Source organism: Typopeltis vanoorti, chromosome 2 (assembly GCF_054136105.1).
Source record: "Typopeltis vanoorti isolate ZY-2024b chromosome 2, IOZ_Tvanoo_1.0, whole genome shotgun sequence".
In the NCBI taxonomy this organism is placed as follows: Eukaryota; Metazoa; Arthropoda; class Arachnida; order Uropygi; family Thelyphonidae; genus Typopeltis; species Typopeltis vanoorti.
Window position 1 is genome coordinate 84,111,475 of NC_143550.1, and position 24,182 is coordinate 84,135,656.

Genomic DNA, 24,182 nt, shown 5'->3' on the forward strand with positions numbered 1-24,182 from the left:
TCAATATTACTAAATTCCAATCTCCTTCGCTGGAAATTTTCTCTTAGTAAATGTTTGACGTGTTGACCAACCACTGAGTGACTTAGCAGTTTAATCCAGAGATTAAATATATGGTTGGTTTAATCCATAACGTTCTTAAGAATATTTCACCCTGTGATTTCTCAGAATCCTGTTAAGAAAGAACAGATTGCTGAGTATTGAACATGCGATCATTTTGAAACACGTTCCTCAGACAACAGAGGGTTTTTTGTGTGCTGATGCTATTTGTATTAATTAGTTGGGTAAGAGCAGTTTCTATATCATATAAACAGAGCATTTGACTTTCAAGTTTATTATTTATAAATTAAATTGTTTTTTCGTTTCATTTTTTTGTACATCAAGATTCTAGGTATTTTAGGATAAAATGTCGAGTAAAAAGTGGATGTTAGTGAGCATAGCAAGTTATCGTTACTACTTATTGCCTCTACGTTTTAAATAAAGCTGAAATTATTATGCTTATTACTGCAACTTAAAAAAATCAAAGCTGGAGTTGAATAAATCTTAATTGTGCGATAAAGTTGGAACTGAATTAATCCTCTATATATATATATATATTTTTTTTTTATTTTATTTTTTTAAAAAAAACTGTTATATATATATATTTAAAAAAAAAAAAAAAAAAGACCGATGAAGGCTATTAAAGCCGAAACTAGTCGTGTTTTTATATTAAAACCTTTTTACTTAAATCTCGGTTCTAGTCATTCAATTCTTTTTAAAAAGTATGTATTTTAACCGAGTTCATGATCATTCTTTCACACACACACACACACACACACACACACACACACACACACACACACACACACACACACACACACACACAGGACCAGTGCTAGGCTGGACATCACCCGACTGCAAAGCTGAAATGGGCGCCCCCAAACAAATGACGATTTATTTATTTTTATTTTTGTCTTCATACTAACACTTCAAAATGGCACCCACCTTGTAGTGGTGCCCACCTGCAATGCAGGCCTGCTACTTCCAGCCCTGTATATATAAATATATATATATTATATGCTTTTATGTGAATCCCAGGCCTCCAGTCAGTAAGGCAACAAAATTTACCTTTCACCTAAAGTTGGATGGTTGGAAAGTAGATACATTAACCATTCTGTCAACCGGGGAGGCATATGCATGTTACTGCAAACTGAAACGTTTTATATTTATATTTAGATCCATGTTGTAAATCTAAATATGACGATTTTTGCTACAATTTTTATTACACAATTTCAACATTTTTACCTTGATTAGTAAGCTTAATTTGATTGCATTTAAATTCTTAAATGAAAAAAAAAAATTTGTTTTTTTATCGCTTTACTAAATTATTACCATACCTTTTAATATTTTTTGGTATTTAGAATTTTTGTAGCAACTATGATGCTTATCAACGAAGCTTGTGAAACAAAATCAACCTCCTCAAAATCAACAATCAACACTGAAATTGAAATCTTTCACAGAAAAATTTTAATTACATCTTTCTTTAAATTAATTACGATTCAATTACATGGAATATTTAAAAGTGAAAATATAATATATATTTAGAATTACATTAAAAGATTTTAAACTATTTAGAAAATTTAATATTAAATATAAAGTGTCGTAGAAGTTGCATAATTATTTATAATCCATTGATATAAGTTAGTTATTTATTTATATAAACTGACTTACAACGTTGCTGGTTTAATATTACTAAGATTTTTTTAATATTAATATTTATTGTATACATGTGAAATTCGTTTTTATTTTTGGGAAGAGAGACAATAAATAAAAGGAAATTCCAAATAACGGTAACTAAACTGATAGTTTAGTTACCGTTATTTGGCTAGTATTTGTAAAACAGTATACAAGTGTATATACCTAATTATATGGTTAAAGTAGTTGCCACAGTCGGTAAGAATATATTTTTCAATTAATTTATTATTCTTATTTTACTGTTGCTCGTTTATTTTAACAAAACCAAGATACTACTGTTTCTATTTTTTTTAGCTTTTAACGTAATTGTTTATTTCATTTATGTTTATTTAAAAAAAAAAAAAAATCTTGGATTTAATAAATATTTATTTTGCTTTTGATAAATTAGTACACATAATATATATATTTAGAATTACATTAAAAGATTTTAAACTATTTAGAAAATTTAATATTAAATATTAAATTAAATATTTAATATTAATATTAAATAGTGCAGGAAGGGAGAAAACGAGGGGCCATCCCTGGAGATTATGTAAGTGTGTGGTTAACAAGGGTGTTATGACTAGATTTTTTATTTGGAGGGTTGTGAAGGGGTGGAATGCATTGCCAGAGGTGGTTGTGAATGCTTTGTCTGTGAATGAATTTAAGGAGAAGTATCATAGGTATTGTGTAAATAATGGCTAGTGTGTCAACGTGGAGTCTCCCGCGATGAGTCTTTTGACTCCATGGAGACACTGTTATAATAATAATGACAAGAAAATTTGAATCCGGAGCTAGTAAAAGAAAACGACTCAGAGAAAATGAAAAACAGCTAAAAGTCAAAAGGGGGAAATTTGGTCTTTCTTGTGTTCTGAAAATGAAGAATTTCGTAGAACTGAAGTGTACTTCACACTTCTCGGAATGAAAGCGAAATATTGGTATCATTATCAGGAGGAGATGAAAGTGAAAATGAAGAACATCAAAATGATGTGGAAAACACAGAAGGAGAGAAAGAAGTAAATGAAACACAAGAGGGTTCTGAAGAAATTTTTAATCGGAGTCTATACTTACCAGCAAGCAAGCTTTCTCGTATCCTATCGATATAGCAGTGTGGCCACTTACTATTAATGAACAGTTTATCGGGCATATTTTAATAAATATCCCTCAGAATGTTGGTAAAATTGAAAATTTAAAAAAGAATACACAGAAAGCAATAGAATATATGTCAGATATGTAAATGAATCACATTTTTACTGTAAAAAGGTGAATGGAACAAAGGAGAAACAAGAGTGGCTAATTTTTTATCAGAATCCAGAAAAGCAATTTACTGCTTTGTTTGTAAATTGTTTTCTAAGTCAAATAATAGCTTAATGAAGGGATTTAATGTCTGGGGATATATAACACGAACCTTATGTGATCACGAGCATTCTACTGAGTATATACGAGCGATGTGCACATTTCGCAAAAGAAATCAAGTTCTGTAAATAGTCGAATTGATCAAACAAATACAATCTGAAGAAAATTATTGGAGAGAGGTTTTAAAAAGAATTATAGCTACCATTAAGTTACTGAGTAAAATAGAGCTAGCATTTAGAGGAAATACAAATGATATTTTTTCTGATTTTTGCGGAAATTATTTATCGTGTTTATATTATTTAAGTGAATTTGATGATTTTTTAAAACATCACATGAAAATGTATGCCAACTGTGATTCTGGCAGATCAAATCATCTTTCTTACCACATTTGTGATGAATTCATTGCATTAATAGCTAAAAAAACAAGAGCAATATTAATATCAGAAATTAAGGAAGCTGCTTATTTTGCAATAATACTTGATTCATCATCTTTCTTACCACATTTGTGATGAATTCATTGCGTTAATAGCTAAAAAAACAAGAGCAATATTAATATCAGAAATTAAGGAAGCTGCTTATTTTGCAATAATACTTGATTCAACACCAGACACTACCCATAATGACCAATTAGCTATGATATTTAGGTATATTGCCGCAAATTCTGACATTTGAGAAAAAAGACACAAAAAATCTTCTGGCCCCAATGGCATTCCTCCAATTGTCCTGAAGGTTTGTGCATCAGAACTGACTGCTATCCTATGCTACCTGTACATACTCTCTTACTCCACTGGTATCTATCCCACTGCCTAGAAAGTAGCCTATATTCAACCCATTCCCAAGAGGGGCAATAAATCACTGCCATCCAACTACAGCTATCTAAAGTGATGGAGAAAACCATCAATTCCCAACTCCTACACTACCTTGAAGGCATCCAGCTATTAAATGACTATCAGTATGGATTCAGTCACTGTCGATCAACAAGAGATCTACTGTCATATATCAGCCATCTCTGGACAAATGCCATAGAGAAATCTGGCAAATCTCAAGTGATATCTCCAAAGCTTTTGAACGGCTCTGGCACAAAGACTTGCTAAGCAAACACTTCCATCATTTGGACTCAGGCCTTCTGCAGTTGGATTGCCAGCTTTCCGTGATGGTAGAGGATTCCTTATCCTTTCACCATCCAACTAATGCTGGGATTCAACAAGGTTCTGTTCACTCACTAACTCTCTTCCTTCTGTATATCAATGATCTACTTCAGTTGACCTTCAACCCAATACACAGTTTTGCAGGTGATAGCACATTGCATTCCTCCCTTTCATTTGATAAACCATATTCTACACACCTCATCTCAACCTACAGAACATCAACCACCACCGTCCTCAATTCTGATCTCCAACCCATCTTCCAATGGGGCTCAGATAACCTCGTCAATTTCAGTGCTGGTAAAACCAATTCTGTCTTATTTCTCACAAAAAAGAACCATTTTCCCCCAGTATTACTTTTGATAACACTCAAATTTCCACACAAGATGAGATTTCTCTTCTTGGAATTACCCTGACATTAAGCTTCTTCTGGTATAAACATATCACAACCATTGCATTCCCAGCTTCCAAAAAACTAGAATTTCTCTTTCACTCAAGACATTACTCCACCTCTGAACTGCTGTTAACCTTATCATCATCATCATTCATGATCGGCTCAACAGCCCTGTGTGGGTCCTGGCCTTCTTCAGAAACTTCTGCCAGCCTTCCTTATTCAATGCCAAACTCCTCAAATTTTTGACTCGTAAAACATTAATATCTTGCATCACTCCATTTTCCCATCTCAATTTAGGTTTTCCAATTTTTCTTTTCCCTTCCGATTTAGCATTAAACATCATCTTAACTATTCTATTATTATCCATGCATATGTGTCCAGCCAAACTTAATCTATTTATTTTTATGCATTTAATAATGTCTGGCTCATTAAATAATCTGTATAGTTCATGGTTATATATTTTCCTCCACACACCATTCTCTTGTACTGCTCCAGTACAAGAGAATGGTATGCGGAGGAAAATATATAACCTCTAAATATATCTGACAACGCTTCTTTCAAAACAGACCTAGCAATCTTTCATCTGCAATTAATAATACCTACTTTTCAGAAGCATAAGTTAATGCTCGTCTTACCAGTACTTTGTACATCATTATCTTTGTTTTTCTTGAGATCAGATGTGACTTTAGGTGTTTCCCAAGTCCACAGAAGCATCTATTTGCAGAAAGCATATGTTAATATTCTTTCACATATTGAAAGAATATTAACTGCTTTCACACGTAGAGTGGGAGCTCCTAAAAGCAACATTAAATGCTTGATTCAATACAGAGGAGAGCAATTAGATTGATAAATGAATCATCTCTTACCAACTCACTCTCCCCCGCTTTCACACAGATGTTCAGTCTCTACAACTTGTGTATTCTATAAATATTTCCATGGCAAATGTTCATCTGAAATAGTATCAATAATTCCCCCATTCAGTACTAAGCTCATTGGAACATGTACAGCTGCTGCCCAACATCCTTTCACAGTACACCTTGAACTCCACAGGACAAGTTTCTTTTCCTCCTCCTTCATCCCTGCTACTACTGTATTGTGGAACAGTCTTTCCCCCTGATGTATTTCCCAAGGAATACAATCCACAGGCTTTTAAATCAAATGTAAACAAGTTTCTCCTTTCCCAACCCACTACCCATATACAGTACTAATGTACTATATGTTGAGCAACACTCTATAGGTAAACACATCCATCCAGATGGCAATGTAAAAACCCTAGTCCACAGGGCTGAACTGATTTGTTTTGATAACACTGCATTCACCACAGAACCACATACAAAACTCCTTTTAAGCCAATGGCTACACCACCTACAAGATAAGAATATTAACAAATCCATCACCATTCCATTATGTCCATGGCCTCTCTGAAAAGGTGATTAAGATCTTCAAAAAAGTACAAGCTTGTGACCACTTACAAACTACATAGAAAGTTAGCAACTCTCCTAAAGACCAACTGCAACTTCTAAACACATTCCTGAAGTAGACATAACTGCAAATGTGGTGAAGGACTTATGAAATTCTTAGAGATTATGAAGACATCATACGTATAAGAATAGCGACCATTCTCATTCATTCAAAGCCTCCTGCTAGAAATATCTTTGCTGAATACAAAGCAGCGAGAAATCTTCAAAATAATTCAAACATCTTGATACTGAAAATAGACAAATGAAACTGTAGTACTGGATTGAGATATGTACAAAAAGAAGATAAACGAGATACTCAGTGATGTCAACATTTATAGACAGACAGTGACCCCACATGAATTATTCATAACAAAACCATTGCTTTCATAAAAGATCATTTCAACTGGCTTAAGGAAATCACAGAACAGATCACTTCAAAACATTCCATCATCCAGCATATTTATGAAGTTCCAAAAATACACAAGAATGGTATTCTGCCAATCAGATGTATAGTGACTGCCAGACATTCACCAACATATTACATTTGTATATATTTATCCACTCTTATGTCTCCACATATAGAAAAAACATTGACATATATAAAAAAACTCCAAAGGCTATATAAAAAATCAACAAAAAAGACATTAAAATGGATTCCACAGACATAACGGTGAGTATGGATTTCACAAGTCCATTTATCAATGTTCCAAGAGAAGACACTATCAATCTTAGAAGATATTTTCCCACCTGCTACCATGAAACTCTTTAAATTTTATATAGAGAACACTTTCTTCAAGTTTCAAGACCTTTATTAGGAACAGAAATGAGGCCTAGCCATGGGTGCATCCATCTCACCACACTTGGCAAATACGCACATGTAGATATTTGAATAAACAGCCAACCATATGTATAATGCAAAACCAAGACTGGCTTAGGTATGTCAATGACATCTTTATCATTTGGTCAGTTTAAACCAAAAAATCCAATTCACATTGGAAGTAGAAAAGGATAGATCCCATCCTTTCCTGGATGTTCCCATCTCAGTAGAAAATTATAGCAATCATTAATTTGAAGTCTACAGGAAAAGCTCAATACCAGACAATATCTACATGCCACATGACACCACTACATGGTGCAAAAACAAGGTATCATCAAAACTCTTAAAGATGGGACATTCACAATATCAAGTGATGATTACAAAAAAAGAAAAAGAAATAAGATATCTTAAAGACATTCTCCTAAAAAAATGAATACAATGTCAGAACCATCAATAGCATCTTAAATTGCCCATCACACATTCCAGAGCATATACAACAGCAAGACAACTACAAAAGTGCTGCTTCTTTACTTTACATTAAAAATGTTACAAATAAAATAATGAAAGTTTTAAAAAAATCAAACTTAAAAAATGCCTTTTGACCACTGCCAAAAATATCAACAATGTTAAGATTGCTGAAACAACCTCACCCATCACTTAAATGACCAGGAGTGTACAAAATTTACTTATGGAATCTGCTATGTTGGACAGATAGGTCGATCTGCAGAATGTTAAAGATGTAGAAATAAAACGGGCACACAAATCAGGACTGGCATTTCACACAACCAAAGAAAAACACTAAGTGAACTCCCAACTCACTAAACTGCCATACATAGAATTCAAGAGTTATGCATGCAGATTGAAATAATCAAGCAAAATGATATGATGTACTATTCAATATAGTAAAAACCAAGGTTTCATCTTTTATTATTATTATTATTTGACACACCTCCAGGGAGTCCAAAGACTCATCGAGGAAGGTCATCTACTCTACATGTCTCCATTTCCACCACTCAATCCACCAACTGACTGCAACTACCATCTACTGCCGACCACCACAACTACCATTTTCACAGACAATTACAAACATCCATGCCCACGGCGGGATTCGAACCTGCAGCCCTTTGGCTGGAGAGCGGATACGCTAACCACTCGGCCAGCCAGGTCTTAAATCGATTATGGGCAGCATATATAACAGATCTGCATATTAATGAACTGGGCTATGAGAGAAATTATACAGCACATTGCAACAATGAGCCACATGTTTGACATCTTGCTACACTTTTCAACATGTACTTCAAGAATAATAACAGTTATTAATTCAGAAATCTCTGTGTGAATAGCTTTTTTCTATTTGTTTTTTAATCTAAGGAAGTACACAAAAATATTGTACGTAACTAGTAATTAAATAATTTCTTAAAAAAGTTGCATGTTGTATTTGCCAGACACAAAAGCATGGAAATATCAAACCACAGTATCAAGCCATTGTTTACCTCTAGATTTACCTGGGTCTACCAGGCATCTTGTGGCTACATCAGTTTATACTATGGCCACACAGACTAGACAGCCAACATCAGAATATCAGAACACCAAGAACCACCACAACTGCAGCCACTTGGGTTTAGCTGACCATACCCAGGATGCATGCCACAGGGTCTGATGGATGAAAAAAACTTTCTCTACCAAAACAATTTTAAATGATTCAAGGCTTTTCTTCAAATCTGCTTCTGCCTCTCATATGGCAAACTTCATCTGCAAACAATCAGCCCAATGGCCAAGAACCCAATAAAAGCACATAATTTTAGGACTACAGGCTTTCCAATATTTTTCATGTTCATAATCTTTTATTAAAGTGTGCTGCATGCACATATTGAACCAAGTGTAGTAATTCCCTGAAGTCTAATTAAACTTTGGTGAAATATTGGAAACATGTGATTTTTTTAATTATTATTTAATTATTTAGTCTATGTTGTCAATTTCCTGAAACAACATTCTGTATTCAATTTCAATAGTTATATACTAAAAAATTTCCTCTGTATCAATCCAATAAAATCCTTTCAATAACTTATGTCTTTAAAATCATATCACTATTTTTCTTCATCACATGGTTTCTGTAATCCACAAATCTTTGATCTATCCTCACAAGGAGTATTCATTAGATCTGCCACAATGTTTATCACTTGCCTCTTGATCATTTATTTATTGTATCACCTTATCTACAGCTTGTAGGGAATATTTTGCTTGTGTTACCCAATATTATCATTTGAATTCATAACCGAAGCATAAGCAAATAAGTTTGTGTGTGAATTTCTTTGCAACTAGTTTATTTGTATACAGAGGCTGTTACTGAACACTTAGGCAACCGATATGAAGTTAATGGCCACTATACAAATGACGAACATAAATCGCCCTCACGTATATCTTGAACACCCCTGATTTTACTTTACGGAAAAAGAAATGAAAAATTTTGCATATAGTTCACACACGAAAAAAGTCTAAAACTTTAAGAAACAGATAGTGAATGTTGTTATGGCAGTTTTGAATATTTTGGAATTCGGTTGAAGAGAATTAGCATTTCAACTCCAGAACTGAATTAATTACAGAAGCATAGTTACTAAAAAATTCAAATATATTGTGTAATGAAGGTGAGCAGCTGATCATGTAAATAACATTAATAATTAAAATTTAAATGCATTAATTTTATAAATAATATGGGCAATTATAAATTATAATGAATAGCGAGGATTTAATTATAAACGTCAATTTTGTTTTTTCCTGAAAAACTTTGGTTTCCGAAAATCTCTGCATATATCTTGCAGCACAATTTTTTAACTTTAATTTGGGGGGAAAAAAAAGTGCGAGTTATATTCAAGTAAATACAGTAGTTGTGAAATACTTGATGTGCAAACTTTGTATGATTATGCTTTATCCAAGAATAAGCAAAGAAACTAGAATATACCGTATTTGCCAGTGTATAGGATGCACTGTTTTTCTTTGAAAATAAGTCTGAAAAACAGGGTGTGTCTTATACGCCGATATTCAGTTTTTTATTGCTCTTCATTTCTGGAAATTTTCTCTGTTCTGAGTTATGCGATTTCTTTCTTGCTTCCTTGCAGTGTGTGAGAGTATTCCAGTTACACAGAGTTCAGCGGATGCCCATGCGCTGTCACAGCTGTGTTCCTGTTCATTTAAACTTTCCAATTGTTGTCGCGGTTGTTGTGAATGGTGATAAATTTCTGCTGTTAATTTTTCTCTAATTTCTTGGCAAATTATGGATGAAAAACGTCAGCATTACTAAAATATTGCATACAAGCTACGTGTGGTTGTGTATGCTAAAGAACATAGAAACAGGACTGCAGAGAGGCATTTTGGACTACCCCCAAGTGAGAAACTGATAAGAACTTGACGGAATCAGGAAGTGGATCTAAAAAAAGCAACTCACAATAAACATAATCTACGAAGTGGAACTGCAAAATGGCCAGAACTTGAGACAGAACTGAATACTTGGATTTCAGACCACAGAAAAGCGGGACTTTCAGTGTCTACAAATTGAATTTCATCGATTCATCATTAACGCAAGGAAACGAGAAAATTTTGAACTTGCGCAAATAGGAAACATGAACGAGGTTCCGCTGACTTTCGATGTGCCCTCAAACAAAACTGTAGATTCCAAGGGCACAAAAAGTGTTACTGTTAAAAGTTCTGGGCACGAAAAAACTCACTACACGGTTGTTTTATCCTGCTGTGTTGATGGGATAAAATTGCACATCACTATTGATTTTTAAAAGGAAGACGCTACCCAAAGAAAAAACTGCTTAAAGGAGTGTTTGTACATGTTCATGCAAAAGGCTAGATGGATGGAGAAGGAATAAAGTTATGGATAGATAAAACTTGGTCTAGGCACCCTATAGGACTGTTGAAGAAGCCTGCTCTGTTAGTATGGGATCAGTTTCGTTCTCACAGAACAGAAGATGTTAAAAACTTAGTTAGCTGCAATTCCAGGAGGTCTAACTAATCAGTTTCAACCTTTAGATGTCTGTATTAATAAACCATTTTAGGGATTTATGAAGGGGAAGTAGAACAGCTGGATGTAGTCTTCAGATTTTGAGGTCACGGCATCAGGAAGAAGTAAGAGGCCTAGCAGTTCGCAAGTTTGTGAGTGGGTCAAAGCTTCATGGGATGCTGAGAAAACTGAGACAGTGGGTAAATCATTTAAGAAGTGTGGAATTAGTAATGCACTGGCTGGTACAGAGGACAATTTGTTGTACGAGGACTCAGATTCTGATTTAGAAGAGGTTTCAAGTGTCTCTTCATTTAGCTCTGGAGATGAATTTCTGGGTTTTGACGAAGAAGATTAAAAGATGGGACTCTTTCCTAGTTAGATTAGATATTTGTTGAAAGTAGACCTTATTATTTTATATTTGAAATACTGTAAATTCATTATAATATTCAGTGATAAAGTTTTTTTTCCCAAAAAAATGTGTACAAAAAAGGGATTGCGTCTTATATGCCGGCAAATACGGTAATTTCCTGTCCCATATCCTGTCCAACCACAGATATGAAACCTCAGCTGGCAATGTGCCAAGAAGAGTCAATTCATGTTAAAGGGGAGAAAGAAATAAGGTGATGTATGAATTTGTCATCAACACGTGAAATCACGTGCTTTATACGTAAAATTTTCTAACTGTTGTACAAACAAAATAGTTACCACTTTAAAAACTAGAATTTTCATAAAAGAAAAGCTAATTTTTCCGATGTATAATAATAAAAACTCATCCCACGAAATGCATTGATTATCCCATTAGGAATGGATTCGTCTTCTTCTGCCATTTGCAGAAGTGTAGGGATCTCACATCTGTGGTCGCACAGTAAAATAGAGTTATCTTTTTTTTTTTTTACAGCCTAAATCATGTTGCTTCCTAGGTATGTGAAGGGTGTGATCTCTTCTAGCTCATCCACTGACCTTTATTTGCTTCTTTCTCTTATCCCCGACTATCACTGTTTTAGTCCCCCCCCCCCCGCTTTTACTCTTTCATATTCCCTCTTTTCTCCCACCGTCTCTTTTATTTCTATTCTCTGCTACATGCTAGACATGTCTACCATTGTTCAAAGTAATGCTTAGCTTACACCAAATTCCAGACTTCATGAAAGAACTCTGTTTTGTGCATGAAGTCTGGAATTCTGTATGTTACTGAAACATGTCATTATTCTCATCTTCTATCATTTCTTTCATGTATCATTTTTCTGATATCATATCACAAAACTAAATAATTTTTTTTTCTGAATTTCTGATCTAACCACATACTATACCAGCAATCAACTAAAACCAAACCCCTTGAAGACCCAGACTGGCCTTTTCCACCTTAACAATAAGGAAGTCAACAGGAAGCTAGAGATTTCTTGGGAAGGCTCTAATATAGAATATTCCTGGAACCCAATTTACCTTGGTGTGACTCTTGATCGCACCCTCTCATATAAAACCCACATAGAAAAAACAAAGGCAAAAGTAAATGCAAGAAAAAATATACTAAGAAAGCTTACCTCCTCCAAATGGGGTGCAGACCCTAGCACACTGAGATCTTCTGCTGAATATGTCTGCACAGTATGGTCCAGATCCTGCCATGCTGAAAAACTTGTTCCAGCATTGAATGAAAGCTGCTGCTTAATTACAGTATGCCTGAAACCAGTTTTTCAGCATGGCAGGATCTGGATCTATGTCGGGATCATAGTCTTTGGCTGGTATTGCATTCCCTTCAATTCGAAGATCTGCATTCTCAGCTGATGAAAGAAGCAGACAAATGAATGATGAATGCCACCCACTATTCGGCCAGACCTCAGTGCCCCCAAAGACTAAGATCCCGACATAGCTTCCTGGCAACTGTTGAACCACCTAAAAACCTCCCAGAGACAAGACTTCAACAATGGCTTACACTATATCCTGAAAATAATACTGGTATTCCAACAGCCGAACATCTTCCACGTGGTGCCCACTTGGACTGGAATATTTGGAAAAGCCTCAACAGACTTCGAATGACAGGATGCTGCAAAAAACCCTCATCAAGTGGGGGTTACCTCACTGGCCCAGACAATTGTGAGTGTGGGACAACCCAGTCCATGGAACACCTTCTTTCTTGTCCCTTTCTTCCATCACCTTGTACAAAAGAGGACCTTATATCCTGTACAGAAAGAGCAGTTGATTGTGCATGATACTGGAGGAACATCTGACCATATTTATTGTATATAAGTTATGCATAGTTTCTTTTTTTCATATTTAATTATTATTCCCTGTATAATTCATCTACCAAATCTAAGCCGATCTCATTGTAATGTATCCTAATTTGGTGTAAATCATGTACCACTACTGTACTTACTACTGTACTACTTGTGTTTGGATACGAAATAAATAAAATCTAATAAGGAGAAACTTGGAGAGGCCCAAGGGCTATGGACATTAAATTTCCCCAAGTTTGAGAAGAAATTCTGATAAGCACTTAATATTAGTATTTATTTATTTTTTACAATTTTTATCTTTTGTGTTTCTAATCTAATCATGTGGCTTCTGCTTTAAGAGGGTTACAGCTGATGAAAAGTCCGTTTACATGCCTCTCTATCTCTTGCTTCTGTAAGATTCTTGCCCGTCCAATCCTTGATGTTGTCCTTCCATTGCAGTTGGGGTCTTCCTCTCTTTCCCTCCACCATCCCCTGCAATACTATTCTGGGAAGCTCTCCAGAAGAACCCCTCATCAAATTTCCTGCAAACGCTATTTTTCTTCTTTGAATACTAGCCATATAGTCTTTTTCATTTTGAATCATTTAAGAACTTCTTCATTGCTCACTCTTTCAGTCCAGCTGAAATGATTCATTTTATTTTCTTTTATTCCTATTTTATGCAAAATATCAAATAATACAGAGCGGTTAACATTATCGGTAGCTTTTTCATAGTCCACAAAGCATGGATATAAATCTTTATTGCACTCGATCATTCTTTCCCCCAATATCCGTAGTGTTGTGATAGCTTCCCTGGTTCCTCTGTTTCTTCTGAAACCAAACTGTGCTCCATTTAATTCCTTCACTATCATCTGTTCCATTCTTCTATATATTATGTTGATTAGGACTTTTGCAATGTGGCTAATCAAGCTGATAGTTCTGTGCTTGTTGCAGTCCATTGTTCCTGTAGTTTTGGGAATAGGAATAAAAATAGATCTTACGAAGTCTTTAGGTATTATATCCTCCTCCAGACTTCTATTAAAGATGATGGATAGAAGTTTTATTCTTTCCTTTCCCAAGGCCTTCAGCAACTCTCCTTGAATATCATCCACTCCTGGAACTTTCCTATCGTTTATTCTTTTGTGTTTACACACATAATAATTCCTCAATTTATTCTCAGATGTTGGGAAATTGATTTCATCTAACAATGAAAAAACAAATTCATAATTTCAAAATTATGAATTTGTTTCCCCCAATATCCGTAGTGTTGGGGGAAACCTAATCTCCCTTAAGACTAATACATTTATTCCAGTGATGCTCCAGTGCCATTATTCCATCCCTGTAATGGTTCTCAGTAAGATCTGCAAAATGCCCCTCTACAGCTGCAATCACCTCCTGATACTAAGAAAAACACTGACCAGAGAGGAAGAATTTGTTTTGGGAAGAGATAGATGATAGAGGGTGTCAAATCTGAGGAATATGGTTGATTTTCCGACAATTCCTAGTGCAGATCCCTTAATTTTCCCACTGCCAAAACACCTTTGTGGGCAGGTGCACAGTCTTGATGAAAGATGATTTTTTTCTTCTGCAAACAGGGTCTTTTTCTCATGAATTTTTTTGTCTAGTCTGGTTATAAGATCTGAATAATATTTCACAGTTTACCCTTTTCAAGATAATTAATAAACAAAATACCTTTAACATCTCAAAACACCAATGCCATGACCTTTCCTTCCAATGGAACAGACTTAGTCTTCTTTGGAGCTGAACAACCGGCTTCTGTCCACTGTTTTGACTGCTATTTGGATTCCGGTGTGTAATGGTGAATCCAGTAATAAAATCGATGCACAATATCAACTAAATCTCATTTAACAAATTAATAAGTTTTATTCTTGTTAAAATGCTCCAAGCACTGTTCAGAGATTTTCATGCCAGTGTGTTTTTGATCTGCTGTGAGCAAGCGTAGCACCCTTCTTGCACAAAGTCTTTTCATATGCAATTCTTCATGCAAAATATATATATACACTACATCTTCTTTTGAAATGCCTATAATCTCAGCAATTTTACACACTCTGACTCGCCGGTCATCCAATACCATATTGTACACTTGATCAATGATTTCTGGTGTTGTTTACACTTTTTGGAAGTCCTTCACGTGGATCATCTTCAAGGCCATGTTTAAACTTGGCAACTCATCTTAATTGTCAAAAACGAAGGAGAAGAGTGCCCATCAACTTTTATGAACTTTGAATGAATTTGTTTTGGTGTTAAACCTTCTTTTACAAAGAATTTTATAACTGCATGATACTCAATTTTATCCATTTCAAGGGATACAGATAAAACTTTTGTTTCCGACAACTGTATAAAACAAACTACTAGATAGAATGATTTGCAATTTCACGATGCTTATGACAGATGTACCAACTTAGAAAAAAAAAATTGTGCAGATAGTGTTGCCATCTATAGTCGAGGCTGAGAACTTTTCAGACCACCCTTGTAAGTAGCGCAACTGAAAGCATGATGAAACACTGCACCTTTCAGATGGAAAACACCCGAGTTTGATTCTTATCATGATTGAGAAGGATCTTTATATGGACTTTTTCAATTGAAGAATTAGCTTATCATATGGAGGAAGCAGGGTTTTTTCCCTGTTCAAATCGGCTGGAGAATACACACAATTTACAGGAACAGAAAATACTGTTAGAGTGTAGTAGATGGTATTTAAGATGATAAATAGTAAATTGTGTGGAGTAGTGTGTCCATTTGTGATTCCAAGGTGTTCTTGAACAAGTCACATAATAATAATAATTGGACCAAGGGGATCATTATTCTAATATATAAGTGAGGCTCGAGAAGGGAGTGTAGTAACTATAGAGGAATAATATTATTGTGTTATTGTGCAAAGGTTTATGAAAGGATAATGGCAACAAGACTAAGAGATAAAATAGAGGGAGGTGTAAGAGAAGAGCAGTTTGGTTTAAGAAAAGGCAATCAACTGTTGATCTGAATTTTGCTGTATAAGAGAAATGATGGAAAGAGGAAAGACACTGGAAATTTGGGAAAAGCCTTTAATTGAATTCAATAGGAAAAAGTCTGGAAAGCTTGGAGAAGATAGGCATATAAAAAGAAAAAATACTTGTATAGAGAATATGCATGTTAAGTCTAAGAGCTGTGTGAAAACTAAATTTGGTAATTCAGAATGTTTACACTTAAAAGTGGATTATGATAAGTGTGTTATTTTCATTACTGTTCGTTATAGTGATCAATAGTGTCCTAGGTATAGTTAATTACCAAAAAGGAGAAACAGCTGTGTTTGCAGTTGATGCAGTGAATTGGGCACATTCAGTAGAACTATAGATGAAACTGGACAAATGGAATAGCTTGAAACAGAACTGTGTTTCTGCAGCATAAGCCAAAATGGGCAAAAAGTAATTTTTGTTAATCAAAAGCTTGCACTTAAATGGGTCCTCACTGTCACAGAGTAGCTATTTACACTATATAGTTTAGGGATAAAATGCATTGAAGAAATGCTTATGAATGCAGATTATTTATTAATAGTAGGAAAAGTGAGAACATGGTTTTAAATCATAGCAGAAATGTAAACATTAATGGTGTTAGACTCAATGGGGAAGTGATGAAGAATAATGAAAACTTCAAATATTTGGGAAGTATACTTTCTAGTGATGGAAGTTTAGACCAGGAGATAATGAGGAGGATTTCGCAAGGTCAAACTTTTTTTAACAGTGTAAGTAGTCTACTCTGGTGAGGACCTATTTAAGTACAAGCTTTTGTTTAACAAAAGTTACATTTTGCTCATTTTGACTTATGCTGCAGAAACACAGACACAAAAAGGGACATTAATAGAATACAAACAATGTGTAAGTAGTCTACTCTAGTGAGGACCCATTTAAGTACAAGCTTTTGATTAACAAAAGTTACATTTTGCTCATTTTGACTTATGCTGCAGAAACACAGACACAAAAAGGGACATTAATAGAATACAAGCAATGTCAAAAACAAGGGAAGACACAATAAGAAATCTGTACATTAGGAATAGTTTAGGGATAAAAAGTGTTGAAGAGATGCTTATGAACTCTTGCTCGAAATGGTTTGGATATCTAATGAGAATGAACTTAGAAAGAATACGAATAATACATGAAATGAAATTTGAGGGGAAGAGACCAAGAGGAAGACCATGAAAAAAGGTAGAGAGAGAGACCATGTAAGAGAAGATCTGGAAAAGAGAAACCTGAACTTCTACAGTGTTCATGAAGGAAGAACTGGAGAAGATAGAATGAAATGGAGAGATCTGATCTGCTTGACTGGATAGTTTCTATTGGAACAGGTTGCTAAAGAAAGAAAGAAATAATAACAATAATAACTGAGGGTTCAGTTAACTAAATGAACACTTACAAGATGCTGCATCTTGTAAGTATGGTTAGTGTACCAGAAGTCAACTGGTACACTAACCCATTCAAGGACAGTTAACATAAAGTCAATTATATGACATGACCTGTTTGGTCATGTCATATAATTGAGAGATCATTGTATTAAGTGAAACTTCAATTTTATGTTCTGTGATTTTAAACTTTCCCTGAAATCACCCACTTTGTTTGTGTGTGATTTCAGAGAAAGCTAAATATTAAATTTTACCCAATTTTAAGTTTCTGCAACTATACAACCGTTCTCTGAAAAAATTGTAAAGGTTCGAAACACAAAATTTACACTTCATTTTCCCTTGTCCTGATGACAGAAAACTTGATCCAATTTTATATTTCATAGTTCATTTATCAGAATTTTGAATCCTCTCCTGACAGAAAAGAAAGTCCCCAGCAATGGGCTGCTTTTTCTGTTAGATGTCAATGATATGGTGCATATGGCACTTCATTATAGTTTTGTTCCTGATGTGTATTATATAAACCATGACTGACCAGCTTAATGTACGGTCTTGTAAAGACTACATCTAATTTTAATGTGGACCAAGCCATGCTCAATCACATACACTATATATTTTATATGCATTTATGTTGTAAAGCTGTGTTATAAAAACAACCAATGTTTTAATTTATGTTGTATAAATTATGCTTTTCTAATTTATCCCCTCGCCTCAAGAGTTCACTTAGTGAGTACTGATGCTGGACCATGCCTTATTTCAATAATGTAGATCTGCTATATTATCCATAAACAGGTCCCTACTCGTCTTTCTTTTCTTCTTGTCCCTCCCCCATCTTTACTATTTTACTTTTCTTCATCTCTTGCAGTAGTTTGGTTAGCCTTACCAAGAAAATCTTATGAACAGTGGCCTTATCCCATCTTCCAGCACTTTATTGTGATACAGTGCTAGAAGATGGACACTCAGGTCAAAAGGCACTGAAATGGCTACTGGGAAGAGCAGACAGGAACATCCAATGAAGTTAACAAGAATGATGAAGCTGGATAAAAGCCTTCTGGAAGTTCAACTTCTGATAGAGCTAATCTCAGAGGAAGAGGTCTCCACTTTACTGATTTACATAAAATAGGAACATGGAATGTAAGAAGCATGTATTAAGGAAAAGTTGAACTCATAAAGAAAGAAATGAGAACTCAACATAAGATTTTAGGAATCAGTGAACTGAGATGAACAGGAATGAGTCACTTTGATACTGATGATTTCATGATGTATTAACTCTGGACATGAAACCTTCGAATAAATGGAGTAGCATTCATAGTTAGAAGAGAATACAAGAAAATATATTTTTGGGTTACAACCCAGTGTCCAATAGAATAATGCTAATCAGAATAAAGGCATATCTAGTGAATGTTACACTCATACAGGTGTATGCACCCACTACAGATTCAAGTGAAGATGAGGTAGAAGAACTTTAGAGCAGCTTGCAACAAGTAGTATACAGTATTGATAAAACAGATTTTCTCTTGATAATAGGATTGGAATGTAAAAGTGGGTGAAAAAGAAGAATGAGGCATCACTAGAAAATTTGGTTTAGGACTGAGGAATGAAGTAGGAAAAAAGATGGAGTTTTGTGTTGAGAACAGTTGCTTAATTGCAAATACTTACAACAACATAAAAGAAGATTGTACACATGGACTTCACCTAATGGAGAATACAGAAACCAGATAGATTATACTGTTGTTAGCAGAAGGTGGAGGAGGAGTGCTATCCAAGCAACAAAAACAAAATACTACCTGATGCAGACTGTGGGACAGATTGTGAATTATTAATAGCTGAAGTTAAATGAAAATTAAGGGCTGAGAAGAAACAAAAGGACAGCAACAGTTTAATTTAAATCCAATAAATAAGCAATAAATAGTTAGCCTGTGTAGCTCAGCGGATGTGGCATTTGCACACCGCCGCGCTTGGCCGCACGAAGGAAGACTTGGTTTCGAGTCTAGTCGGCGACTAGAGGAAATTTTTCTAAGCCTTTTTTCGACCGGTTCCCGAGTTAGTCGATCTCTGGCATGGGCAAGCAGGTTTTTCCTCCCGGAAACTCAGGTTTTTCGTCCTGTAAACTCAAGAAAATCGACCGTAGAACCCACATTATTTCAGACATTAAATATATTGTGTTAGGGTCAGGGACCACGAGATGGCGGCACATTTGAGCCGTCTCTCTTCACTGCGTACCGCTTAATTAGTGATAGCCTTGGGCCATCTGTCTCTGATTGGGTACCAGTGGAGATTGAACTGCCCACTCAGTCTCCAAAAAGTTAGATAGGGCTAAATGGCCTCGCCTACTCCCGTATACGGGAATAAAAAGGCGTTAGCTGATTTTTTTTTTTTTTTTTTTTTTTTTTAAATAAGCATTTCAAGTAGAAGTTGGAAAGAAATTAAAAAGTCTGGAGAAGGCAGGAGGAGAAGTAGAAGAACTATGGAAAGAAACAAAATTTACAGCCTTAGAAGCAAAGATGACTAAGTAAAGCAAGATTGTAAATGGTTGTCAGAAGAAGCTATTCAAGAGGAATGAAGAAAAAAGAAACTTTGAGAAATAAAGGAAGGATTAGGCAACTGAGTGTAGATTTCCAAAGACAAGCTAGAAAAGATAAGGAAAAATATCTAAACAAAGGGTGTAAGGAAATGGAAGAAAGCAATATTGTGGGTAGAACAAGAGATCTGTTTAGAAAAATAAATGAAGTTACAGGGAAGTTTATCCCTAGATTAGGAGTTATAAAAAGTAATTTGGAATAAGGAGAAGAAGCAGTGAAAAAAAAAAGATGGAAAGAGTATATAGAGGATTTGTATGAGAAAGATAAAATATTGAAGGAGAATTTGAAAGGAGAGAATTTGTTAAGGAATCCATGATAATGAAAAGTGAAATGATATCAGCAATGGAACCCTGGAGCTGAAGGTGTGTCAATGGAATTATTGAGAGCAGCTGGAGATGAAGTATATTGACTGAAATTTGTCAACAGGTTTAAAAAAAAAAAAAAGGTACTGGCCTAGAGATTGGGGAAAAAAAAAATTGTGAGAATTATAGAACCATCGCTTTAATTTCACATGCAAGTTAAGTTATGCTGAAAGTGATCCAACATAGGCTGCAGCCATATGTGAATAGAGAAATGCCTATGGAAAGAACAAGAAAGTTTCAGCAGGAAGTATTCATCTGTTTTATTGATTATAAGAAAGCTTTTGATTGCATGGATAACAACAGACTGTGGATTGTAATAAGATCCATGGGAATACCTGAACATCTAATTCTCTTGATAAGAGAGTTATATGACAACCATGAAGCTTCAGCAAAACCATTCTTTGGAGAAACAGACAGTGTTCGAAAAAGTGGAAAAAAGGGGTGTGGCAGGGTTGTATATTGTTACCCTAACTTTTTATCATTTATAATGAACATATTATGAGAGTGGCTGATTTAGATCCAGCTAGAATTAAGACAGGTTGCAGAAAAATGAATAATTTAAGATATGCAGATGATGCAACCCTCACAGCAGAAACTAAGGAAGATCTAAAGCGGTTGATTCTATTGGTAAAGACCGAAAGTATCAAAGCTGGGCTTAATTTAAACATCAGCAAAACAAAAGCGATGGCTTCTGGCAATTTAAATAAATTTATAATAGAGGGAGATAAAATAGAAATCATTGAAAGTTATGATTTACTGGGATCCATAATCAGAAATGATAAATGTGAAGATGAAATTAAAAGGATAGTCATGGGAAAAAAGCAATGTCAAACTGGACAAAAATTATGAAAGATAGAGGTGTGAGTAAGTCCACAAAATTAAAATTGTCAAAACAATGGTATTTCCAGTAGTAATGTATGGATGTGAAAGATGGATTATTAAGAAGAAAGACAGAAAGCGAATTGATTCATTCGAATTATGGATGTGAGGAGACTATTAAGAATCCCAATAAGATTTTAGAGAATATAAAGACAGAATGCTCCTTGGAGGCAATGTTCGCTAAACAGAAGTTGATGTACTTTGGACATATTATGCAAGCTGATGAATCATTGGAAAAGGCAGTTATGTTAGAGAAGATTGAGGGAATGAGAAGAAGAGGAAGACCACAAAAGAGTTGTATGGACAACATAAAAGAACTTACCAACTTGAACTTACAATTATTGAAGAAAGGACAAGAGGCCGAGTGGATGGTGAGTTTTTGTTACAGGATCACAAAGAGTCGAAAATGACTGGATGGCACATAACAACAATTTACTTCCTACTCTACTTTTAGTTTTAATTTAAGATGTTATTTCAAAGTCTAAAACAAAGTTTCTCTCTATACAGGGTGTTCCTGAATTCATGGCCCAAACCCAAGGAGATGGTAGTACTCACCGAAACCAGCAATATTCGTCATAGAATATGCGGCTGCAAAAGCAGTGAGGAGTCAGAAATGAAGACAACACAGGTTTCCAGAGTCACATTTATTGGAGATAATTACAACAAATGTTCAAAGTCTGCCCACCAATGTTGAAACACGCAGCACAATGATGGAGTTGTGATTGGCGTACCTGCTCGTAAACACCAGGCTAGTCGCACACATCGCCGGATGCGATGGACAGTCAGGCATCTGCTCCCACCCACCTACCGGCCGCGGGCTGAGTTTGTGGCCACATATTCTATGACGATTATTGGTGGTTTTGATGTGTACTACCATCCCCTCACGTTTGGGCCATGAATTCAGGGACACCCTGTATAAAAGTTATCTTGTCTGTTTCTAATTCTTATTGGATTCTAATGATAATCATCAAGCTTTTCAGCAGCATCACAAAGCTTCATTGTTGTAAATCTCATCTTTCCCATCAACATATTGGGATGAATGATCTGCTAAAGGTAATTTGGTTAAATAATAAGTCTAATTAAAGCAATGAAATATTTTAACTGAAACAATAACTTTTTGTGAAAGTGAGGCTTTTTTTTTGGAGGGGGGGGGGGGGCTTTTTGAGAATGAGCTAACTGGTTTCATAAGCAAGTTGCAGAGTTTTCATAAAAAATGATTGAAATACCATATAAAATTTTAATAAAAACTGAAAAGTGTTCACCATTCAAACCTATATCTTTTCAGAGAACACCATTGCTACAAATTAAGATATGGAAGCTCCAAAGTGTACATTTATTTGAAAATAATATTCTATTCAGACTCTTATAACATGTCTATAATCTGTTTGAATGAATGACCACTAGATTTGGGCAAAAATTCTATAATATTAATACTATTAATTTTTATACTATTTGTCATTTCTGGGATTCATTCCAAGCATTTTAATTAAAAAAAAAAAAAAAGAAGAAGAAGAGTTACCTATCTAATAATGCTCTTCTTTCATCTAATGCATTTTCTAGTTTGGCTTCTAGTTCTGAAAAAAAATTTCAAAATTTTAATGAGGCTAATAATTGTGTCATATTTAACTTCAATATAGTGAAATATAATCCCTCTATATAGGGCTAGACATGCTGATCATGAGGAAAAAAAAAAAAAACTTAACACAAATAGTAACCTTTTTTTTTTTTCTGTACCACAAAGTTATATTAAGCAAATTATTAGATACTCATAGACAATGTGGGAATTATAGAAAGTTAAGTGGCATTTAAAGCAACATATGGAGGATAAGAAAGTTAAATGAAAAACAACAAAGCATGAAATCAGGTAAGCCAGTGTGTAATGTAAATCGGATAGGTAAAGTTGATTGTAAAAGGGATATTATTTGGTATGGTGATGGTATCATAAAACATGCCATTGATGAGCTGGTTCAAGTTTTCTTGGAGCAAAAATTAAAAATATAGCACATGCAATTGAAAAAACAGAAAATCAGAGTAAAAGAGATCGCAATCCTGGTAGGCATAAACAAATTAACTAACGATAGGTTTAGTAAGAGAGCATATCAAAAGATTATTGGAAGTGAGAGCGACGAATGAGAAAGCGAAAATCGCATAGTATATTATCTAGATATGATAGAAAATAATTAAGAAGAAGAGCTATGATAGCAAATGATTTGATAAATAGGCTGTGTAGAAGGAATGGATGCAAGTTTTAGGGTGTGTGGAGTGAGTCTGAGAGAAGAATGGATTTTATAAGAGGGATGGATTACATTTGAATGTGTTTGGTCAGGAGCTCAGATAAATTATTATTAGTTCGTATGACCTAAAACAGAGTCATGGAAACTAAATTATGATAGGAGGAATGGTGAGAATCTGTGTGTGAGAGCAACAATGTTATGTAGCTGTGTTAATGACGAGAATGGGAATTATCATGGAAATGATTATGAGGAGAGAATGATTTTTGTTCATCCAGTTTGAATTTATCAAACATGTGTAAGGATGCATGCAAAATTAAGATACTAGATAAGAAAAGAGATCTGCAAGTTATAAGGCAACTATAGAGAAGAGTATACAAGAAACACGGATAACTTGTAACTTAATATGTCTGTACATGAATGCAAAGAGTGTAAGAAAAACAAAGGGGAAGGATTTGTTACCTTGGTCAATATGTTGGGCTCAGATTGTAGGAATTAGCAGGACCTAGCTAACAGACATGCATAACTGGTATCAAGTGTAAAGGGTACCATATTTTTAGAAAGGACAGACAGGACAGGAGAGAAGGGGATGTGTTGCTAATGACTTTGGATGATTTGAATCCAGTTAGAGGTAAGACCTATGACT

General features: G+C 34.8%; 1 protein-coding gene across 1 annotated transcript in view; it reads right to left on the reverse strand.

Annotated features, from left to right (window-relative positions):
* The window catches only part of LOC150109219 (uncharacterized), a 672,102-nt gene that overhangs the window by 49,206 nt on the left and 598,714 nt on the right, over positions 1-24,182 (reverse strand). The window contains exon 33 of the mRNA XM_090401856.1: positions 22,825-22,879. Coding sequence (XP_090257982.1) covers positions 22,825-22,879 — 55 coding nt within the window. The remainder of the gene's footprint in view (positions 1-22,824; positions 22,880-24,182) is intronic.